General features: G+C 42.8%; 1 protein-coding gene across 1 annotated transcript in view; it reads left to right on the forward strand.

Annotated features, from left to right (window-relative positions):
* The window catches only part of BAIAP3 (BAI1 associated protein 3), a 122,139-nt gene extending 103,729 nt beyond the window's left edge, over window positions 1-18,410 (forward strand). Inside the window, exons 26-33 of the mRNA XM_018564264.1 lie at window positions 148-227; window positions 3,825-3,933; window positions 6,241-6,312; window positions 8,823-8,906; window positions 10,281-10,401; window positions 12,764-12,887; window positions 16,367-16,572; window positions 17,917-18,410. Of these exons, the coding sequence (XP_018419766.1) occupies window positions 148-227; window positions 3,825-3,933; window positions 6,241-6,312; window positions 8,823-8,906; window positions 10,281-10,401; window positions 12,764-12,887; window positions 16,367-16,572; window positions 17,917-18,017 (897 nt within the window). The 3' untranslated portion in view covers window positions 18,018-18,410. The remainder of the gene's footprint in view (window positions 1-147; window positions 228-3,824; window positions 3,934-6,240; window positions 6,313-8,822; window positions 8,907-10,280; window positions 10,402-12,763; window positions 12,888-16,366; window positions 16,573-17,916) is intronic.
* Window positions 18,411-23,936: the final 5,526 nt, after the last annotated feature.

Raw genomic sequence — 23,936 nt, forward strand, 5'->3', positions numbered from 1 at the left:
TGCTCTGGTGTTTACTGAGAACTCACAAATACACGGATAATTATAACGATAATCATAATTAATTTGGACTTTACAGCTCAGCCATTCAAACATCTGTAATTTATCTGTCATTTTAATCACTAACATATGGTGTATAATCTGTTTTAGGCTGTGTCTCCTCTCATGAAATATCTCGATGACAAATTAATTATTTTGAGTGAAACTTTGGTGAAAGAAAACCTGTACAGGTAAGACAAGAATATGTTATACTGAGTCCTGTAAAGCTTGAAGCCACTGGGTTGGCCTTATCCACAAACCCTCATAACCTGCACATCTTCCTCTATAACCAACACTCCAATACCTATATAATCTCTTCACACCTTCCCTCACATCCAACAACTCATAGCAATCCCATAACTCCTCCACACGTCCCCCAAAGATCCACCACCCACATTATCCTCTATTACTTCCCACACATTCAATGAGTCTACGTCCCATCAAATCCATTCACACATATGTGATCCACCCACATCCATTCCTAACCCCGTAAATCCTTTGCACCTCCCCTGACATTTAACACCTCTTGTCTATAACTCCTGTATAACTCCCTCCACATACAGACTTCAACCCCACAGGCCCTCCTCATCTTCTGCAGTCACCTAGATTTTCCCGTCACATCCAGCAGCCCACTAGAACTTCCATTATGCGTGTGTCTCACATAATCATGTATGAACATAGTTTTCTTGTACCAGCAATCTGAGTGTTGTAGAGAGACCCTTAAGACATCAGGAGCAATGACTTGGTCTTACCAGGAACCTTTCATGTTTCTACATAATTAGTAACAACTCCATGAGGGCAGGGACTGATGTGAATGTGTCTCTATGTAAAGCTCTGTGTAAATTGTCGGCACTATATAAATACCTGTAATAAATACCAACTGGAGGAAAGAAAATAGAAGCACTAAGAGTCCCAGGAGCCATTTTTTAATGCAGATGAGGAAATAAAAGATCTGAGCTTATGCCATCTTATCAAGTAGAAGCCAGTACTCCCTATAAGACTTTTATGTCTAAGAAGATACTTTTCTTCTATGGAACCTCTTCTCTAATATTTTACTGGCATAGCAAATAGCACAAAACAAGCAGAATAATAAATTCAATTATAAAAAAAACAAAAAACATTTTCTGTGTTCACCCTCCACCAAAAGCAATGGAGCCTAGTTTGCATCACGTTGACATGGTCAGCTGATCTCAAATGATAGCATTGTGTCTCAAGTATATTCATAATTTTATATATATATAGATATATATATAGATATATATATATCTATATATACATCTATATATACATACATACACACACACCGATCAGCCATAACATTTTGTCCACCCGTCTAATGTTGAGTAAGTCCCCCTTTTGCCTCCAGAACAGTCCTGACCCTTCATCAAGGCATTGACTCCACCTCTGAAGGCATGCTGTGGTATCCAATCCGTCAGTAGCAGATCTTCTAACTTTTGGGAAGTTGTGAGATGGGGCCATTGATCGGACTTGTTTTTCCAACACATCCCACAGATATTCGATTGGATTGAGGTCTGGAGAATTTGGAGGCCAAGTCAACTCCTCAAACCCGTTGTTGTGTTCCTCAAACCATTCATGAACCACTTTTGCAGTGTGGCAGGGCGCATTATGCTGCTGAAAGGGGCCACTGCCTTCAGGGAATACCGTTTCCATGAAGGGGTGTACTTGGTCAGGATCAATGTTTAGGTAGGTGGTATGTGCCAAGGTAACATCCACATGAATGGCAGGACCCAAGGTTTCCCAGCAGAACATTGCCCAAAGCATTGTGCTCTTCTCATCGTGCAACCTGGGGTCATTTCTTCCCCAGGCATCCACATAATGTAAAAGAAAGTGTGATTCATCAGACTAGGCCACCTTCTTCCATTGCATTGTCGTCTTGTTCTGATGCTCACATGCCCATTGTAGGCGCTTCGGCGGTGTACAGAATCAGCATTGGCACACTGACGGCTTTGAGGCCCCATATGCAACAAACTGTGATGCACTGTGTGTTTAGACACCTTTCTATGAGAACCAGCATTAACTTTTTCAGCAATTTGAGCTACAGTAGCTCTTCTATTGGATTGGACTACACGGGCCAGCCTTCGCTGCCCACATGCCTTGTCCACCCATGATTCTGTCACCGGTTTACCGTTTTTCCTTCCTTGAGCCACATTTGGTTGGTCCAGACCACTGCAGACTGGGACCATTCCACAAGAGTTGCCGTTTTGGAGTTGCTCTTACTCTAGCTATCAACATCAGGGACAAAATGTTCACTTGCTGCCTAATGCATTCCATCCACTTCCAGGTGCCATTGTAATGAGAAAATCAATGTTATTCGCTTAGTTTCTCAGTGGTCATAATGTTGTGGCTAATCGGTGTATATACACACACATCTTCTCAATACTCTTTACACAGCTGCTCGCTACATGTTTTAGTCTACATCAGCAAACCTTCTCAAACAAAGTAATGTACTTGGAATGTCCTTGTACATGGAAGGTTTTTATAGTCTATGATTCACTCTTAGTTATGTCTGATAAATAGAGACCCTTGAAGGGCAGTCACTAAAAATGGCATTCTAGTATTCGGTTGTGCTTTGGTTTTGAGATGGAAATGTCTGATTACATGATTAGCTATCCTCATGAAGACTTGAACTTACAGGTTTGCAGAACATTTTTCCTCTGGATATCTAAACCTAAGAACAAAGATCCATAAATTGCAGCTTACTAGTCCTCACATGTGGTGGCTGCATTCGGTTTCACTTTTCAGACTAAGGACATTTGCAGCAAGTACAGAAAACATGCTGATCTTGCCAGGAATGCAGTGTCCTTGTCACTTCCTGTGAGCTGAACTGAAAGCACAAACAATGTTATTTTCCATTAGTAAACTAGTAATCCCCACCCCTATTTAATGGAGATGAAATAAGGAAGACCTGTTTGAAGCCCAGTCTGGGTGACAGTCACGGCTCCCTCCGTAGATATAATTGAACGAGCGTAGTCAGCCAAGGACAGGAATCAGGATTACCAAGTGAAAATTAAGGACAAAAGCCTGAAAAGGAAAACTTCTAAGGACTGGTAAGCTGCAATATATTACATTTGAGTTTTTGGGCTTAGTAATGTATACCCTCTGATGTCTAAAGGTGCCCATACACCTTACAATTATCTGCAGATTTTCTGTGGTCAGATGGAAAAAGTGCAACAGATTGGCCCAGGTAGAGATTACTCCAGCCACACAGTTAAGTGTAGATGGAGGAATCTGTTGCACCTTTTCGATCTGACCACAGAAAATCTGCAGATAATTGTAAGGTAAATGGCCAGCTTAAGGGTAGCCTTAGGAACCCATTTAGTCTACAAATGCCGTTTTACTCATCTTTGAAAGCCAACTCCCAGTTTTTATGACATTTGTTGGACTTTCCCAAATTGTGGCCTTTAAAAGAGAGAGGCAGGGTGGGCCACAAAATATGTGATAGCTGTTACTTCACAGTGTTTGAAGGTGGTTGATAGTATCAGGAACATAAGAGTTCCTTAAGCTTTACAGTCCCAGCACCAGCATACTGTATGGTCTAACTGTGCCGAAATCAGAGTATGTTGCCACAACATGCACTAGAATTGCCGGAAAGTAGGTGTGGTTCTGGCCAAGAAGGGAAGTTTGCCATAGCATTGGCCATGGTTTTATGTAACTCAGGTTACATGTATTGCATTAGCACATTCTGATGTCAGAATACACTATAAAACACTTTACAGCAGCAATGGTTTTATGTATCCTAATATTCCTGGTTGTCCTCTTCTTTACAGGGTGCTTGAAGCCCTCTGGTGGCTTCTGCTGAAATTCATAATTGATGCTGTAGAGTCAAATAGAGGCGTTTCAGTGGAGTTCTACGGACGATTTTATTACACACTTGAGGTAAACCATTCAGTAAAACATATTACTGAATATTAAACAGTAACAAATATTGGGCTTGGATTATAGGTGTCTGAAGAAAGACCAGTTATTGTTGGTAACAGCCAATCAGATGTTCCTATCCATTCTGGCACTAATAACTACTGTACTGTACCTCTAAATATTATCAGAACAGTATTAAATATTTGAGTTAGCACCTTCTCACTGCTGATCAAATCTTGAGAAATAATGTCAATGCATATTATAGTATGATGCAATTCATGTTAAATCTGAATACAATACTTACATTAGGAGGCCTGAGTGCTTTCTGGTACAGAAATGAGAGAAAACTCTCTCTAACGGGAACACATAGCAATGAAAGAACCTTCCTTATAAGAGCACCATCACTGTAGCTGTGGTGGGGAAAGAACTGGATGGATAACTAAACTATATCTTGTATACACCTAATTATACCTTTCATTATAAGAGGTTTATCCAATGCATTACTTCCAGCCAGGAAGCTAGCCTCTCACAGCTATTGTCTATAATGGCCTCTCACCTACTGTGAAGCTGTAGAAACATGATTGAGCAATGTAATAATAGTGCTGTGCTTCTGCAACCCAGCTGGTCAACATACTCTGAAATGCTGCTTCCTCACTGACGTGTCTCCTGGCATATTCCAGGCAGATAATAAATCCTAATTAACTTGGCTGGAAGAATTCTCAGATATCTGAGCTGTCATGACTGCTCCTCTGGTAAATCTATTTAATAATGGCATCTGCTTAACCAATACATAGAACTCCTTATTTATATATGGCATTTGAAAACTTCTAGTGTGGCCGGTTATATGACTAATATGTACAGCTCTGAAGATAAATAGTTGGCATAAGGGACACCTGATGGTAATCATTCAGCTCCAGAGATTTTCCAGCATTGCTTATTAAACATATCAAATAAGTGAATAGACCCCTAAGAGTGGTAGAATCTTATATGCATTGTGTACAAGGGTCATCACATCACTCCCCATGTGGAGGCTCCTGATTCAGCTAGGAAATTGTATGTACTAAGTCTTTTCCAATGTCGCAGCCAAGACTTGGTGACATTTCAGTCCAGAATTTGAAGTCTTCCCAGCTGCTTTGGGCTAAGCATAAGCAAGAGAAATCAAATCCAATCCCGTAGGCCTCTTAAAGCAGTCACAAAAAAACCTGTTATTTATGTACACTTTGGTTTGCCTCATGCTTGTTACCAGGCTCTGAGGAAATGACACTTCTCTGTACATAACTCTGGCAAGTGATCTCAGTACTACAGTATCTCTTGCTACTTCAAAGCCCCTAGTTTTTATAACTACCAAACATATAGGTTGTTGCTACTTTATTGGATCCCACAACAGCTGCTGAAATAATAACTTTCATTGTTTTGACTGCAAACAACCTTATGCCCTAATGCTATTTCCAGTTTTCCTAATTTCGGAATAGATTACTGCTTACTTTTCCTGTGTACTGGATTTGGTGTCCTATATCTGCCTGGAGTTTGATTCCTGAAGGAATCAAATCCTGGAGTCTATTATTAAGTATCTTGCACATGGGTTGCCATTGCAGTAAGTTGGATGAGTACAGCATGGTAAGATCATCACATAGGTGATATCAATAGGCACTATTGTAGAACAGGTCATAAGGGCTTAAAGTAAATCTGTCAAAAGAGAAGTATGAGGACTTCCATGATGGTCTCCTTCTGAAAATGCTGGATGCCTGGCTATATCTACCTTTAGTCAAATGAAATCACAGAGAGAGAGCAGAGAGTTTGATCGGGGTTGGTTTCTTTAATGTAAACTTTAGTTACATCACTTACACACAGATTATATAGGACAGGCCCTTGTGCAGGACTTTGTGCTACACCACTAGTGACTGGTGTCTGTTCCAAATAGTGTAATGGGAAGGGAGGTGGTAAGCGTAGCCCAAAGGCACAGAAAGTCTCTCCAAATGGACTCGTCCCGCCCTGGCCATGGGCGGGGGTAACAGCCATCAGGGAAATTGAATACTCGGCATAAGGAGGAGACCAACAACATCAACAGTCCATGTTCCGTCCCAAATAATTCATACTTGTGTCCAAACTGTTAATCCAAAAAAGGAGAAACAACAATCTGTACAAAAGTAAACAGTTTCCCTTCAGTGTAGTTTCTTGTAAGCAGCTAATTGTGGTTCCCTTTACCTTGCTGTGGTACTGCTCTGACCCATGACGCAGTAAAGGAGTGTGTGTACGTGGGTGAGAATGTATGACAAACTGACAGCGCTATACAGTCCATCCTACTAATAAGTGTTCTCTCTCTGACAGGCTCTTGTTGACTTTTTCCATGCAGAAGGACAAGGGTTACCACTGGACACCTTGCGGAATGGAGATTACCGGGTGATTGACTCTAATTATTATCTTCATAGCTTGGTATTCAGAGATTGGAAAAAACTGCTTTACTGAAATCTTTTCTGTGGAGCACACATGAATCTTTATTTCCAAATCAGAGCGACATTACTAAAGCTGTGATTCTATTGGATTGTTTTTTAAATCCTGGTTATTTATAAGTTTCCTTTTGAAGAGAAAATAACATATTGCATTTATGCTATACAAGAAAAATATCAAGAAAAGGAAAAACATTGAAGGGAATTTATCAAAACTGGAGCAGACAAAATCTGGAGCAGCTGTGCCTCAGCTTCTTTCTTTAATTTTCAAATCTTAACTGAACAGACTAAAGAGGGAAGCTGATTGGTTGCCCTGGGCAACTGCTCCAGATTTTGTCTGCTCCAGTTTTGATAAATTCCCCCTATTGTATTTGTGTCTCCTGTGGCTATAACAATCATAAGCTATATTACCAAAAGTATTGGGACACTTGCCTTTACACGCACATGAACTTTAATTGCATCCCAGTCTTAGTCCGTAGGGTTCAATATTGAGTTGGCCCACCCTTTGCCGCTATAACAGCTTCAACTCTTCTGGGAAGGTGTCCACAAGGTTTAGGAGTGTGTCTATGGGAATGTTGGACCATTTGTGAAGTCAGGTACTGATGTTGGAAGAGAAGGCCTGGCTTTGCAGTCTCCACTCTAATTCATCCCAAAGGTGTTCTATCAGGTTGAGGTCAGGACTCTGTGCAGGCCAGTCAAGTTCCTCCACCCCAAACTCGCTCATCCATGTCTTTATGGACCTTGCTTTGTATACTGGTGCTCAGTCATGTTGGAACAGGAAGGGGCCATTCCCAGAGTGTTCCTACAAAGTTGGGAGCATGAAATTGTCCAAAATGTCTTGGTATGCTGATGCCTTAAGAGTTCCCTTCACTGGAACTAAGGGGCCAAGCCCAACCTCTGAAAAACAACCCCACACTATAATCCCCCTCCACCAAACTTTACACTTGGCACAATGCAGACAGGCAAGTACCGATCTCCAGGCAACCACCAAACCCAGACATGTCAATCGGATTGCCAGACAGAGAAGCGTGATTCATCACCCTAGAGTCCAGTGGCGGCGTGCTTTACACCACTGCATCCGACGCTTTACATTGCACTTGGTGATGTAAGGCTTGGATGCAGCTGCTCGGCCATGGAAACCCATTCCATGAAGCTCTCTACGCACTGTTGTTGTGCCAATCTGAAGGCCACACGAAGTTTGAAGGTCTGTAGCTATTGACTCTGCAGACAGTTGGCGACTTCTGCGCACTTCAGCATGCGCTGACCCCGCTCTGTCATTTTACATGGCCTACCACTTCATGGCTGAGTTGCTGTTGTTCCCAGTTGCTTCCACTTTGTTATAATACCGCTAACAGTTGACCGTGGAATATTTAGTAGCAGGGAAATTTCCCGGCACACCGGAATCCAATGATTTGGAGAGGTGTCCCAATACTTTTGGTAATATAGTGTATTCTTGTCTCATTGCCTCATTTGGAGAATAAGAGCTTGCTTTATTAAAGAATAACTCCAGAAAGATTTATTCTTAATCCTTGCAGTAAGGCTGCAAGGGTATGCTGATGGCATTCAAATCTATCATTCTTCTCCTCAGCTCACCTATTCAATCACCAATTTACTAGCTGACATACAAGGATGGAAGTCGCACCACTTTCTAAAACTCAATCATTCCAAAACTGAACTCATTAGGAAAGCTCAATTTTGTTCTTCCCCTGACTATTACATGAAGATCCTTAGCACAGTTATCAGTCCCTCCCTTCACCTCCATAACATTACCAAAATATGCCCCTTTCTTAACCAATGACTCCACCAAGCTACTGAATCACTCCCTTGTTATCTCGACTGCTGCAGCTCCCTCCTTGTTGGTGAATGTTGCTGCCAGACTCATCCACCCCACCATCCGTTCAGTGTATATCACCTCGCTCTGCCAACCTATGCTAACAATGTAATGTAATCCACCAAACACAAGGGGGGGATTTATCAAAACAGGAGCAGACAGAAGTTCAGTTAATATTTGAAAATAAAAGAGAGAAGCTGATTGGTTGCCATGTACAGCTGCTCCAGAATTTGTCTGCTCCCTTCAAGGGGTTCTGGTTTTATTTCTAAGTGTTAGTTCACACCATATGCAGTGCGTTCCGGTCCGATTCTGGCCGGAACTTTTTTGCCGGGCCCGAGGGGGCGTGGTGGGCCATTGAAGTGAATGGCACCGTAGCCACGCCCCCACACAGAATCGCAAGGCACCTTGTGCCTGCGGTCCGGTGCAATCAAAATGCTGCAAGCAGTATTTTGATCGCACCGCACTGCAGGCACAATGTGCCGGGTGATCAAATTGCGGCCAGAGGGCGTGGCTACGGTGCCATTCACTTCAATGGCCCGCCACGCCCCCTCCAGCCCTCAGTCATTCTATAAACATTTTATCTGCAGATGTTTCATCCTGTGACAATATATCATTGTACTTTTTCCCCCCAGTTTTTGGAAGAAGAATTGCGTTTAAATAAATGTTCAACAAGTGAACTGATTGAGAAATATTACATGGACAATATGAAGGAGCAGGTAATTGTGCTGACATAGACTTGATATATACATGTGTCTGTAGAAATATAACGACAACAATACGCATTCTAGTGAAATGAGAAACACAAATACATAATGTTAAAGCAGAACTCTGGGCAGACATTTTGTTAACCCTTGCAGTGGGGCTACCCCCAGCACTTCAAGGGTTAACTGCTCATTTTGGTCTAGGTTAAAAAAAAGTTATACTCACCCGATCTTTGGAGCTGGCTGGCTGTCACAGCGCTCCCTCCTGCCTGCCTCCTCGATGGTATGTCCCTTGGCATCCTCATGTCCTATACACTGTGTATAGAACGTGATGACTCAGGGATCCATAGGCTGCTGCAAACAGCACGTTAAATAAGTTACCTCTAATAGTGAGTATACTAGGTGCGGATGACTGCTGGTTACTATAGAAAGCATACCTTGACTGAAGCCACATACTAAACATATATGATGTCAGTTAAAGCAACTTTAAAAGTGAAAAAATATTTAAAAATTAGTTCCTATTTAACCCTTTATTAACCCTTAGCTTACCATAATGATCCCTAATTAACTTGTTCTTCCCACCCTCCCTTTAAATATTATTTTCCCTCTAATATGTTTTTATTTTGTTTTTTTAACCATTGATTCAAAACTTTTCTGGGTTTTTATTTGTTTATTCAGGGTTTTTTTTAGTGCCACAACATTAAAAGGGCAAATTTGGAAAAAACACCCTTTTTTTTGCTTGTAAATAATTTTGCAATGCTTTGCACCGGAATCATAATTTGTGTTGTATTAAATGGGACACAAGGGAATAAAATGTATACTTTTAATCTACAGTAACGCTTTTTTTAACGGATCAAAGTGTTTTTTTTATGATTTTTAATATTTGTCTACAAATTAAATAAAAGATAAAATCATTTTTACAAGACAATATCAGCAAAAGGAAGCTGTAAAACACAGTATAACTTTGTAATCTTAAGGTAATGAGTAAGTTATTTATGAAGTATTAGTCCTTTAGCAGACGTGTGAAAGTTGCTGTGGTCCATAGGCGATGTGCAGGTGTGAGAGCTTAAGTGGTCATTAGTCCCGGAGATCCCACACAAGAGCATCTAATTATCAGTATGAGAAACCTTGAAAGATTTCCTTTTCAGCAATACAACAATCACACCACAGTCTGAAAATTACAGCCCAGGCTGTATGAACATTCAGAGCTGTCAAGTCGATATTTGGCCTCATATCCCCGGAATATCTATTACAGACCGTTTTGCTCGGCACACTGTCAGCTTATCAAATCTATGTAATTACTTGTGTCGTGCAACAGACTGACCTCAGCTATTGGTAGCTTTATCTCCATTACTAACCGTCATATGGGGAAATGTTTTGTTATTGCAGAGGTCAGCTGAGCACAGTAAATATGGAAGGATTAGTGTGAAGTGCTATTATGAGACCTCAGAGCAGAAGCTCTATGTGGAAGTGCTTCATGCTGCAGATCTTATCGCACTTGATGCAAACGGTGAGTATTAAGTACCTTAAAGTGTACCGTTATCTTCTGGGGAGGGCTGGAGCTCTGTGTTTTGGATTTATTCCCCCACCCACAACTTTTAGGACTCATTCCACACTGCAAGCAACAGCCCAGCAGTGTGCACATGTGTTTGCCCCGTTTTGTTAATAGAAACACCTATTTTTCAGATGTTTGCACTATGCTGGTGCATGCTGAAGGGCCTTGCTTAGAGGGTTGCACTAGGTAAGCAGTGGGGAGTGTGTGGTGGTGCTGAGTGCAGCTGTCTTGGGCTGGGTTCACACCTAGGCGTATCCAATACGTGCGTTTGTCGCACGTTTCCTGACGCGCGTTTTTTACCGCGATTCGGTGTTTGAGCGTTTTGCAGAACGTAGGAACGCGCTACAAAACGCCCAGGTGCTGAAACCAATGTAAGCAGTCTTTGGAAGTCTTCTTAAACTGCTGTCTACACTTACCGTTATAGTCCAGGGAACTTGGTCATGTGATCTCTGCCGATAAGCCAAACTTAAAGTGGAGCTTAACCCTCCTTTCCATTTGCAGCCAAAGACAGCACTATCTCAGCCTCTTTTTAGATCTGCAGTTGCCATGGAAATGCATATGTGATGAGCTATGACACCAGTCATTTGGGAGGTTGAAAATTCAGTTGAGAGCTGTCTTAATCACACTGGCAGCTGTGACAGTTGTCACCAGGGGCATGCCTTAAGGTCCCCACACACCTTACGATAATCGCGGGAAATCCCGCGATCGTACGATTATCGTAAGGTGTGTAGAAGCCGTGCGACCTCTACTACTGTAAGGTCGCACGACTTTAAACTTACGGACATGTTCGAAAACCCGCCGAGCATCGTACGATGTTCGGCGGATTTGTGGCGTGTCCGTACGATAAAAGCCGTACAGGCCAGTGTGCGCAAGCGCACACTGCCCGTTCGGCATTGCGGTCATCAGAAGCCCGCCCCTCAGGGGGCGTGGCTTGCGATCATCGCAAGTACGATCTGCCTATGCAACATAGGCAGATCGTACGTTTTTTAAAGTACCTTACAACCATCGCAAGACAAAAGTCTTGCGATGGTTGTAAGGTGTGTGCCCAGCCTTAGATGTAGCATACGCTGTGCATGTGCTAATAAGCCGAATATGACTATACTAAAACTACAGAAAACTAAAAATGAATTGCTATGCTTCCTTCCTAGCATACATATGGTGGTAGCCCCACCTCCTAATTACCAATAGTGAAAACTATAGAAGTGTTTGAGCCTAGTGCCAGTACTTCCCATAAATAAATTAGAATTACATACCTACAAATTCCACCAATAGCTTCAGTTCATCCAAGGCTTGGCTGATCATAACCCTCTCTATGCTGCTTTTCAAGGCTGACTCTATGGTATATGTCCAGTAGCTTTTTTGAAGGCTCCCTGAAAGCCTGGAATGCATTCTTCAAATCAATGGTGAATCTTCTAAGTGATCTCTGACGGCTGCCAAAACCTCCATGGGGAGAGCCATGTACAGAATGGCCGCAACTACTGATAAATGGCGACCGCACATTTCCAGACGTTAGCCTGGCAGGAAAAACATACTGCAGGCTGAAGTTGGCCCAAACACAGAAGGGTACATGAGACAGTGGCAACCCTAATACAACACGCCAAACTCCGTAAAAGGCATGTGGCTGCTAACTTGAGCAGCATTGCCCTGACTCCATAAGATCCACAGAAGATGTTCTCCTGACTGTACAGGTGCCTTAGGCAACCGAAGATCCAGGACTGTGCCCAGGGGAGGCTGAACCTGAGCAGACACTGTGTACTCAGGGGAGATAAAGACTCATCACTGGCTGTCAGTTCTCTTGAGGACAAATAAAGCAATGGCTGGCACTTGTATAGAGATCACTGGTCCTGTTGGTAGTTACAGGTGGGGCTACTACCATATATAGTAGTATATGAGATGTTTTTTAGGGGGAACAGTTAAAATGGTGGGTTTAGTTTCTGCTTTAACTCTGACTATTCTACCCAAGTACAACTAAAGACTCCCCGTATGACAGTCTAAAGTACCAAATTCAGTTACAATGTTAAATGCAAGCCTCAAAAAGTAAATTGTTTCCTTCCCTTCCCTTACAGAGCCAAATAATCCTACATTTGTGTCTCACACGCTCCCCCTCCTAGACACTGCAGCTCACAGTGGGAGAGTTTCAGGAACAGAGGTAGTGCTGCCAATCCAGAAAGCAGTAGGCAGGGCTAGGTGTAGTCCAGTTCTGATTGACAAGCTACAGGCATGTGAACCAGCAGTGACAATGCCAATAGCCGCACCCTCTACATCAGCCAAAGAAATGTATGTTCTCTACTTACAACACTTGCTATCTGTTTTGTAGGTCTCAGTGATCCATTTGTCATCATAGAGCTATGTCCCAATCACATCTTCCCTTTGGTGAAAGGTCAGCGCACTCAAGTTAAAGCCAAAACTTTACATCCAGTCTACGATGAATTGTTTTATTTGTGAGTAGTTTATTAACATCTTTTATATGCATTACGTTCTTATATTTCAAAATAATAATAATGCAGTTTATAGGGGGCAGTGAGTTATATTGATGCCTCTTGATTGAGGGAGTGTTTGAAGCCTGTTTATTGGCATTACTGAGCCAAAAAGCTGAATGTATAACAATGTTTTCCCTGCATCCGAGGGTATTTGCAGTGCTTCAGGTTAGGACGCATACAAACAAGAGTGTCAGGCAACATTGATGCAGCAGTCCTTGCTTCTGTGTGTAGTGGTATAATACAGGCACTGCTTTAGGCCCCGTTCCCACTGCGCGATATGCATATTGCGCGACATCGCAAGATTTGCCGCGCGATGTCGCATTCAAGCTTGCATTGAGCAAGCTTGAATCGCAGCTAAATCCGCTCCAAAATGGGTCCTGCTGTAGGGACACACGACCCGCGACAGCAGGACCCTTTGCCCCATTGAAATGCATTGGAGCGCGATATCGCGCGGTAATTTGCCGCGATATCGCGGGAATTACCGCGCAATAAATCGCTCAATCTGAATGGGGTCTTACAGTTGGATATACAGTATATTACTATGCAGCACATGTGTATACAAACCCTAGAGATCAACTATACCCTCCTTTACCCTCCACAAGCTAGAAGGACATTATAAGGGACCATGGCTGGTATTAAATACAATTTGCAAAACCGACTTGACTCCCGTGTTTATCAGGCTTATTGTGTAGGTAGAGTAATGCTTTGGGAATTACCATAACCTTGTTATGAATTTGAAACATACTTCTACCCGACTTTGTCAAGTAAGTTATCATTATTTGTTGGTGACAGAGTAAGCAACCCAAAGCAGCCAAGAGTAAGTGAATTACAGGACTAAACAGACAAGAAAACGATAAGAAGCGTAACATGTATTGAATGAAAGTGTTCAGTTACATTTTTAGCACTTGAAAATATTCTGATGCCTTTAAAGTGTAGTTAAAACCCCGGCTGTTCATGGCCATATACACACCAGATCAGCCTATTTCTGGGGTGGGCACAGCCAATTGTGGACAGGAAGCCTCTACTAATCAGTGACATGCTGACTCTTCCCGCAGCTGTTCGCATGTAAACGCGCAAGGAGCAATTACCTACAAATAGGGACAGACGAGTGACCCTGTACGCAGACTGTTTGAACCTAGGGCCGCTCATCTGTCCCTAACCTCAGGTATTCCCTCCATGTACAAATACATGTGGACAGCTAAGGAGCCTGTCATTGATCTGTACAGACTGAGCTGCTGCAGCTGCTGCAGCTAACGGAAATTCCTGGCTGTACCCTCCACAGAAATACTCTGATCTGGGCAGTGTACAGCCATGAATGGCCATGTGAATGATCATGTCACCCATTTAGCCCTCGTTCACACCTGAACGTTTTGTAGCGCGTTCTACACTCGACGAACGCTCTACAAAACGCTCAAACATCTAAATCCCATTGTATTCAATGGGTCTGGTTCACACCTTGCCGTATTTCCGCCCGTCCAAACGCGATACAAAACGGCCCACACCTGAAAAGGTACATGTACTACTTTGAGCCGTTTTTGTTGCGTGTTTCCATTGGGATACAGCCAAGTAGCCCTCGGAAACGCGCGTTTGTCGCGCGATTTTTTTTTTACGCGAATCGCGGTAAAAAAAACGCGCGACAGATGCACATATGCAATACGCCTAGGTGTGAACCAGGGCTTAGAGTTGTCCTGAGTCCTCGGCACACTTCCTATATTGTCTTAAGGAGAGTAATTAGACCTCCCAGTCCTTATCATGGACTACACAATGGTTAGCCTTTATGATGTAGAGATGGAAGAATGGGGTGGGGAGTCGTTTTGGCAAACTGGACAGGCTGGCAGCACTTTAAGGATATTTTGGTTTTGTTCAGGGCATTCGCTGTATATTTGATCACTGTAGCCTTAGACTCTTACATTTATTCTCTCACTCTCAGACCTTTTCATGCATGATCTGCTTCTGGGGAATACATAGAAAAAAACTTTATATAATGTTAGGTCTCTATTCCTATAGTTAATGAAGTCGCTATCTGCAATCTATCACTACAGTCTGTTGCTACATATTAAATGAAAGCTGAACGTAGATGTGCAGTGAGAGGAAGTAGAACACCTGTACTTTGCCTGGACTAGTATCTGATAGCAGTGCTAGGAGTAAATATTGACCTTCCTCATGAAAACCTGTACTACTGGGTATGGGTGAGCATATGAAGCTTCCCCTGTTCTTTCTGCATAGTGCTAAGTGGCCAGACACTAGGGCAGGCACTGACACATGAGGATACATAGCAATGTGCTACCTTAAATTAAATGATAGTTAAAACACAGGATCAGCATGGCAGGGGGACATTGGAAAGGTAACTGTATAATCTCTGTGGAATCGGCAATCATATAAAGTGTTTATTTGCCTAATTAAAGGAGAACTATGGTGTCAGGGCTTTTCCCCATAGTTCTCCTAAGGGTAATGGGAGGACACGAACTAGCGCCCTCCCGTCACCCTAAGCTCAGAATACTGCGAGCTACTGAGACGCCGCAGCTGAAACGGATCCCGACAATTATGTCTGGATGCGCCCAGCTGCGTGACTGACAGCTGGCTCTGCCTATCTAGAGGCTGAGCCAGCTGTACCCTCCCCCGTCTGTTCCACCAGTCAGCGCTGGAGGATCGGAGGGGGGAATCCAGTTCCTCCCCGTGACAAGATCGAGAAATGAGCGAACGCCGGTATGTGCTCGCTCACTTCCCGATCTACTGAGCCGACCTGTGACAGTCTCATTGTCACAGGTCGGCTAGAACTATGAGGTGAGTGAAAAGCACTCACCTCATAGTTCTCCTTTAAACCAATGGGGAGGTTCTGTATGAGCGGGTGAATATAGGGAGATAGCTCAGGGTGGGTGGGTGTAGTTATGAATAGTCCAGTGAGCAGACTGGAAGAGGGGCAATAGTACAGTCTGCAGTCATTTATTGTTCTGGTATATGTTTTACAGCTGAGTATTGAGCTGTTTGTCTGAATTTGCCTTTTAAAAGGTACCTGTGAAAAAAAAAAAACCCCATAGGAACTGCCATGACTGTCACCCTCATTCTGGCTTTACTACTTCGTGACTCCCTGAGTGGGAACCAGTATGTGCATTAGTGGTGGCCCAACACTTCACTGGCTGCATACTTGCTCCAGGTCAGCATGCCCCTTGAAAATGTCAGCAGTGGCAGCGGTTATATTTTTTCCCTGACAGATTCCCTTTAGGTTGTTTGAAGACAAACTGTTCTTATTGTCCATATCAACTAATCCGATTCTGTCATTCTTCACGACTTCTCTGAAAGAAAGGAAGGGTCCGACTCGTTATTATGGGCAACAAGACATGATCTTCAGAAGCCCCGGAAATAAGGCCAGATGTATTCAATTGATTATGCTTCTCATTGGATAGAGACTGATCTAGTGCTTGTAATATTCCTTGTCACAGCTCAGTGTCATCAGAGCAGTGTCGGAGAAAAGCCGCCTGCATTGTCTTCACAGTCATGGATCACGATTGGCTGTCCACAAACGACTTTGCCGGCGAGGCTGTCCTTCCTATGAATGTCATCTATGGACTGAACCGACCACACATTACTGGTGGTGTGAAAAACGTCCAGCCAACTGTACTGAAGTTAACAAGACCTAAAGCCAATGGTAAGCATCATAATCACCGGGTGGTTCTTAAATATATCTAGAGAAGCTGATTGTAATTAGTAATGGAATCATAAAGATATGCTCACATATCACAGTCGGGGTTCCTCCTTCCAGTAGGGGGCAGTATAGTGTATTTAGGACTATAGGGCTGCCTTTTATCATGCATTTGGCTGCATGTTTTTGTGTTTTGCCTAGTTAAACCCTGGCTCCTAACCAATGTATTGGGCTCTGGATGATATTTCCACTGATTGTTGCAGTATCAAACAGACACAAGGTCATTCAGTTTTTTTTACACCGGCAAACCTTTAAAAAAGCGCAATTTTTAAGGTGACACCAATACAGGAGGTGAGAGGAAACCTTTCACTGAAGACATTTGTTCCAGTGAAAACTATCTAAGAGGGAATTGACTTCACTTTGGAGAGATTTCCTCTCATTTCCTGTTGTCTCTACAGGACATGAAGTGAAAGCTCTCCAAATGGGACACAGATGGCCAACAAACTTGATGGGTTTTATTAAGTCTCTACCCTATCCAAACCCCCCCCAAAAAAGTAGATGTTTTGGCTTTACATATACTTTACCTCCAGTCAAAAGATTACTTTCACGCTCTCTGTCTCAAACAAAACTAGTTTTATTTTTCAAACGTTTTAATTGAAAGACCCAATTTCTTATTATGTGCTCGCGGTATACTGAGCCTAGGGTGACAGAAGGACGCTAGTTTGTGTCCTCCCGTTACCCTAAGGAGAACTATGGGGAAAAGCCCTAACCCCATAGCTCTCCTTTAAGGCAGGAAGCATGATACTGGCTGCATCACCAGGTGATAATAAACCTAACAATAGAAAATCAATGCAGCCACCACATCGAAGGATTGGTAAGCTGCAATATATTAAATATTTGTTTTTGTGTCTACATCAAGCTATGCTTTAAAGCCAGGGGATTTTTTTGTGACCAGCACTGTCACATGGAGGGAACCTACAGCCCTGTGCAGGCTACTACTGGAAAACTGATACATTTCCCCCCTATATGTAAGCTATCAAAACTGGAGCAGATTTGCACTGCAACCAATCAGCTGCTCCCTCTCATTTTCAAATCTCAACTGAGCAATCTGAAGTGAAGCTGATTGGTTGCCATAAGCAACTGCTCCAGATTTTGTCTGCTCCAGTTTTGATAAATTCTTCTCAAAAATGTGCCTTCTCCTGCTCCCGGCATCTGAAAGAAGGGCAAAGAAAAGATATATGTGCTGCTGGGAGGTGGAATGAAAGTGAACCTGTTCCTGTGGTCTTCATGAGCAACGATCAGGTTCTCTCTAAGCAAGTTGTGATAACAAGCTTTGTTTCTCTTGCTTAGTGAAGTCAATATTGAAGATGTTGGATGGAAGGATGGACAAAGAAGCACAAGATTTTGTGAAGAAACTTCGAGAACTGGAGAAGTATATGGAAGATGACTAAGTTATGATTTAAACTGTGAAAAACACACGTGTGTAAATATTGTTCCCCTCAGCTGCCAGGGGAGGTAGCACAGTCGTGCTGTATTGTGCTAACGCCCCCTTTGGAAGGGGAAGTCTTCAAGCTTGAGTTTGATATGATTATTTGTTACCTGTTGGTAAGTTTTTGGTCTATTTATGAGAACTAAAGTTTTACATATTAAGTGTTGGATGAATATTGTATTGATCGGTGTATTATGGAATTCTATTTTGTTAGACCAGCTGAGTAAAGGACTTTTTTCCCCCCATAAGTCTATTCGATGGAAATTCTGGAATGCATCGGTACCTAGAACATGATGACACCGTGCTGCCTGTGAACCTGGCACGGGTATGACTTTACTGACATCTGCTGGTCACTAGTCATAATTACACAAAGCAGAGAATATATCAAAGAAATCAAATATTTGAGAGGAGAGAACACAGATTTCCTTAATGACAGAAGTGCCGGTGTACCCATCATCATTAAAACTGCAATGCTTTGCAAAAATGGCACGGGATTAAAGTAGAATTTTTACATGAGGGCAGCTAAGAAATATATTACTACACTAACATTTCCTAGAACAGGTCATCCAGCTGAATCAGGTTATGATATTTTTCTGCCAGTAAGGGGAATGGAGGGTGGCTGAGAGGGTCAGCTGGAGTCTGATAATTCAGAAGGGTGCTATGTGCCCAGAATTCATAACATGGAACGAAGAGGTGTCATCACCTCCCACCATTCTTTTGTAGACCGTAGCCATCCCTATCAGCTGTATCCATCCATCCATACATACATACATACATACATACAAAGACCACAAAAAATGTCCCAATTAATTGTATTTAAAGCCATCTATGTATAGGCATGATGGTGTGGCACATGGTACACGTTTACAACGCCAAATGAGCACTTAAGTTTTTGCTTTGTCACACTCGTCACATTATGATAGAGGTGGACTGCAGCATCCAGCCATGTTCATGTCTGCAGTGCAGTCAGATTCTCCCGGTCAGAGCGAGGGCACAAAGGTACTCACACTGAATGTGCATTCAGCACCTGCAAGTCTCAGTGCAGAGAAAATCTGAAATCTTACAGAGTTCAAGAAAAAACCTGCTAGGAGGGTTAAAACAGATGAAAAGAAGCAACAGGAAAGCCGGTGTCATAGCGATGCCTGCACCGGAATGGATATGAAGGAGGTGTTCCAAGACACTTCTATCATGTCTCTGCGGGAATGTATCAAAACTGGAGCAGACAGACTCTGGAGACGTACCCGTAGTAACCAACCAGCTTCTCTCTTCAGTTTGTTCGGTTAGGTGGAGTTTACCATTGTGACCAGGTTTCATGTTATACCCATATTCAGGGTGCCATGGCATGGGGACTGGTAATTCTCAATGGAATACAAGTATGGCGACATTGCAGCGCTTGTAGTTTGATACTTCCTCCTGTTCATTATTATTACACAGGATTTATATAGCGCCAACAGTTTGTGCAGCGCTTTACAATATAAAGGGAGACATTACAATCACAATACAAGATGGTAAGGAAGGCCCTGCCAGTGAGAGCATACAGTATAAAAGGGAGGGGGAAGTGATACATGAGGAGGTAGCTGTGTGGGGATGAATTGTTTGAGAAGTTGATAGTTCAGTGGTTAGGTTGAGGTGGGATCGGCTTTCCTGACGAGAGGAGTTCATGATATTGAATGTCTCTACCTTGGTACGGACTTGGATGGGAGGAAAAGTCTGCAGGAGCCAGATCATTGCACCCCCAATCTACTGATCACGGCTGCAATGCTTTACTAGCTCCAATGCAAACAAATGAATACATTTTGTTTTTTTCTTTTATGAAGATGTGTACATTTATTACTGAATTCCCCTTCAAGATTTGACAATGAACGATAGAAGCTGATTGGTTGCCGTGCACATCTGCTCCAGATTTGGTCTGCTCCAGTTTTGATGAAAATTCCCCTCAATGTATCACTGAGCTGGGTGTATGAGAAGTCAGGAGCACCCAGCAGTTTCATAGACACAGAGCCGGGTCATTATATAGATGAAGGAAAAGAAAAGGATTCGATTTTTTAAAGTGAACCTGTTCTGACGACCCCCCTATAATCTCAGACATACTCCACCCCATATCCCACCATGCCCACTACACACAACCATTAGAGAGATTGAATTGTGGTAGGCAGTAGGTATATCGCAGGCTTGCGCTGGTTCCCAGGATCCACTGAACATTTCACTTTAAAGAAAAGTGCACATTGTATAGATGTTTAATGACTGACCTCACATCGCCATCCGCGGGGTGAAGACAAACATTTTAGTTTAAATGCCTGAGGCTCCGCTCACACCTAGGAATTTTGTCTCTCAAAGGTAAGCACGTGACAAGGAATCCCATTCATCTCTATGGCCCCTGTTCACACCTGAGCATGTTGTCGCAGGCAGAAAAGGTACATGAGCCACGTTTTGGCAGATTACAGGCCTTTGTGGTCCCATAGACTTTAATGGGAAACTTTGTGCAATAAAACACTTGGGGGTGAGCAGGGGCCATAGAAATGAATGGGATTCCTTGTCTTGGGCGTATTGTAGTGCTTAGCTTCGAGCGACAAAACGCCTTGGTGTGAACGTGGACTAATAGGTTTCCTTACACGTCCTTCTCCTGCATGCTCCAGAATATCCCTGGAATATAGACCTTGTTTGTATTTTCGTTTGCTGACCGCTGAAAAAGGAAAAGTGGCTTGTAGAGTTTATTTGGTGTTTTTAATGGTTTTAATGTAAGTTTTGTTTTTTATTTCTTACAATTGAGCTTTTATGAAATCTGAGCTGTTAATGTAGTGTCCCGATATTTGCTCTGTGACACAGATGAGCTCTCTTTGAGAACTGTAACTCTATAATCACACTCGTGATGTCCTTTTTCTCTTTCCATGATTTATACATTGCGGTCTTAAAGATCTAGTACGTTGACCATCCGTGCTAGAAGACAATGTCGCCCTCCCCTTGAATGCACTGTCACACCCTGACCGTTTCTAGGTATCTGGGGTCTTGCTGTAAGGTGAATTGTCTAATGTTTCCACAGATCTGTATGAAAGCACTTTACATGTTGGATTCAAATGTTTTATATTTGTATTTTACATTGAAGAAATAAAATGTGAAATTACTATGACCTCTGTCTTGGAAGCATTTATCATGATCAGTGGACTGACACCTTGTGTACGGACCGGTTTCCCAGAGGGACCAGGCTGTCGGTGAACGTGTATCTCCAATATGGAGAGTTCAGTGATGGGCATTGAGCTTAGCGTGGTGTGTACATACTATTCCCCTCTGCCCTATTCCATGTATTAAACTTGTCACAAACCTGGTCAATGCAAACTTAACATACAAGAGAAATCTCCGCAGAGGAATCAGTCACCGAAATACCACGTCATAATGATTAGTAGATCCAGGTATAGGCAGACCTCAACCTTTCCTGTAAATATCAAGCTTTGTTAAACCCGCCACCTCCCGAGCCTTTTATTACGTTTGTCAGTTCTATTGAAGAACCATGATGATAGCTATGTACAATATTAGACCAACCTTGGGTACATGTTTAAACTATGAAATAAGGAGGCGGAGCCAAGGTCAGACACTGGGCTTCTTAAATATGAACAACAGCAATAGTTTTCAACTGCTATGGCTTCCATCTTGAAAAGCCAGGAGAGGTGGCCAGTAGTCTTCCCTTCACTCTCTATAAACATGTATGTGACCAAGGCAAACGTACATGTTTATGGATCTGTGGGCAGATAATGAAGCATATGATCCTCATGTCAGCGCGCCAGAATGGTATTAACAAAGCCTGATTAATCAGGTTGGAGCTTACACAGGACTAGTTCTCACAATCCCCCATGACTGTACTCATCCCTAGAGACTGATGCTCAGACACCCAGCGCTGCATTGTGAGAGAGAGGCTCAGCGTACCCAGCAGAATTTCATTTGGCTCCAGGAGGTGACCATAGCGGTAGGACAGCAAGTTGAAGACAAGTATAAGAAGTGGTGTGCAGGAAATAAGATGAATCCCTCTGCCTTTCTATGGCCTGCCTATATGTCAGATCCATAGACGTCTACTACAATCTATAAAGGCCACAAAACTAGGGCTGCAAAATCTAAAACTGAAGGTGGTCAGCAAAGGAAACGAGCCCCATCCACGGAATCCACTCTTCATCATTGTTCAGTATTAGAGTCAGACTTTGTAAAGGAACAACACTAAGTGCTCCTTGTACAGAAAATAAAAGCAAACCATAACAGTCATCCTATCCTCTACTACAGCCGCTTTATATAGAAAAGCTACAATTCATGGGATCCCACGGCTGTCAGCAGCACATGGACAACCCGAATCTTTGCTTATTGGTTCATATCTGTTCTGTGTGTCTCATATATTACAGACACATAAAGATAACAGCTGCAGACTCTTAAGCTGGCCATACACCTAGACATTATCTGCAAATTTTCTATGGTCAGATGGAAAAAGTGTAACAGATTCCGCCATCTACGCTAAACTGTGTGAATGGACGAATCTCCCAAGCTTCAGTATCTTGCTTGTCGGCCCCACTGGTTCTCAAAACACCTGAACAATCTGATTGGATGCAGGCATTGTTCAGGTATTTTGACAACCAGCCAGCAAGATACTGAAGCTTGGCCAGTGGAAGATTCCTCCATCCACACAGTTTAGCGTAAATGGAGGAATCTGTTGCACTTTATCCATCTGACCATAGAAAATCTGCAGATAATCTATAACTGTATGTCCAGCTTTATGGTGGTCTCTGCAATACAGCAGCCCGGCCATCCCTTTAGATGTGCACTGAGCAGCAAGTTAGGAGCATCTTTTGTGTAAAACAGACTTCCTGTAGATAAAAAGCAATGCCTATCCTATAGCTCGAACTGTTCAAATCACATCAGTTATTAGCAGATGTGAGTGGTGGGACTCTCATTTGTTATTACTTCTCCCAAAGTAGGTTAATACACAATAATAGTTTTTACAGCTCATTCCAGTCTATATAAAAACAATCATTTAAAGCAGAACTCTCGGGAAAATTAATCGTAACCCTTGCAGTGGGGCTCCCCTTACATTGCAAGGGTTAAGTGCTCGTTTTTGTCTGAAAATAACAAAGTTATACTCACTTGATCTACGGAGCCGGCAGGTTATCACAACGCTGCCGGTCTCCTCCTGCACTGCAGGGATGGTATGACCCCAGAGCCCTCAGGTCCTATACACAGACGTGATGAAATAAGGACCTTAGACAGCTGTAACGGTGGGGGAGAGAGGCTCCAGGGACCGGTCTAACAGCAAGCCGGCTCAGGGGAATATAGTTTTGTTATTTTCCTCCCTAGTCCAAAACGAGCAAGTAACCCCTGCAGTGCGGTGCTAGCCCCTACTGCAAGGGGTAATAAAAATGTCCCTTCTTTAAAAATAGGAGTTCTTTAAGTAAAATGTAAAACCTGTAATGTCATAAAGATTCATTTTGTGTACAGTGTGGCTCCTCCTTCAATATATACTGCGGGTAGCAGGAAGTATCATTAATACATTTTCTGCCATAGATATGTACGTTTGGTATCAGAGGTCATAGAAACATTGAAGGACATACCTGCTGTGTTATAAAGTTGCCTTATTCCTGGAAGAATCAAAAAATACAGAAGCATTACCACGGACCATTGTTTATGACTTGCAATTTCACATACTGCATGTTCTCTGTGACATCATTCACTCACCAACAATGTTGTAGGCCTTTACTTGTGTCAGAACGGTTTCTCTTCCCATACAAATCAATGGGAATGCTAAAACAGCTTGAAGCAGCTTAGCTGGTCAAATGCCCCATCATTGAATTTGTATCATCAGAATGGTCTGATATCAAAAGCAAGCGGAATGAACCTGAAATCAAGCAGC

This window comes from Nanorana parkeri, unplaced genomic scaffold (assembly GCF_000935625.1).
Source record: "Nanorana parkeri isolate BGI_ZX_2015 unplaced genomic scaffold, ASM93562v1 scaffold3, whole genome shotgun sequence".
In the NCBI taxonomy this organism is placed as follows: Eukaryota; Metazoa; Chordata; class Amphibia; order Anura; family Dicroglossidae; genus Nanorana; species Nanorana parkeri.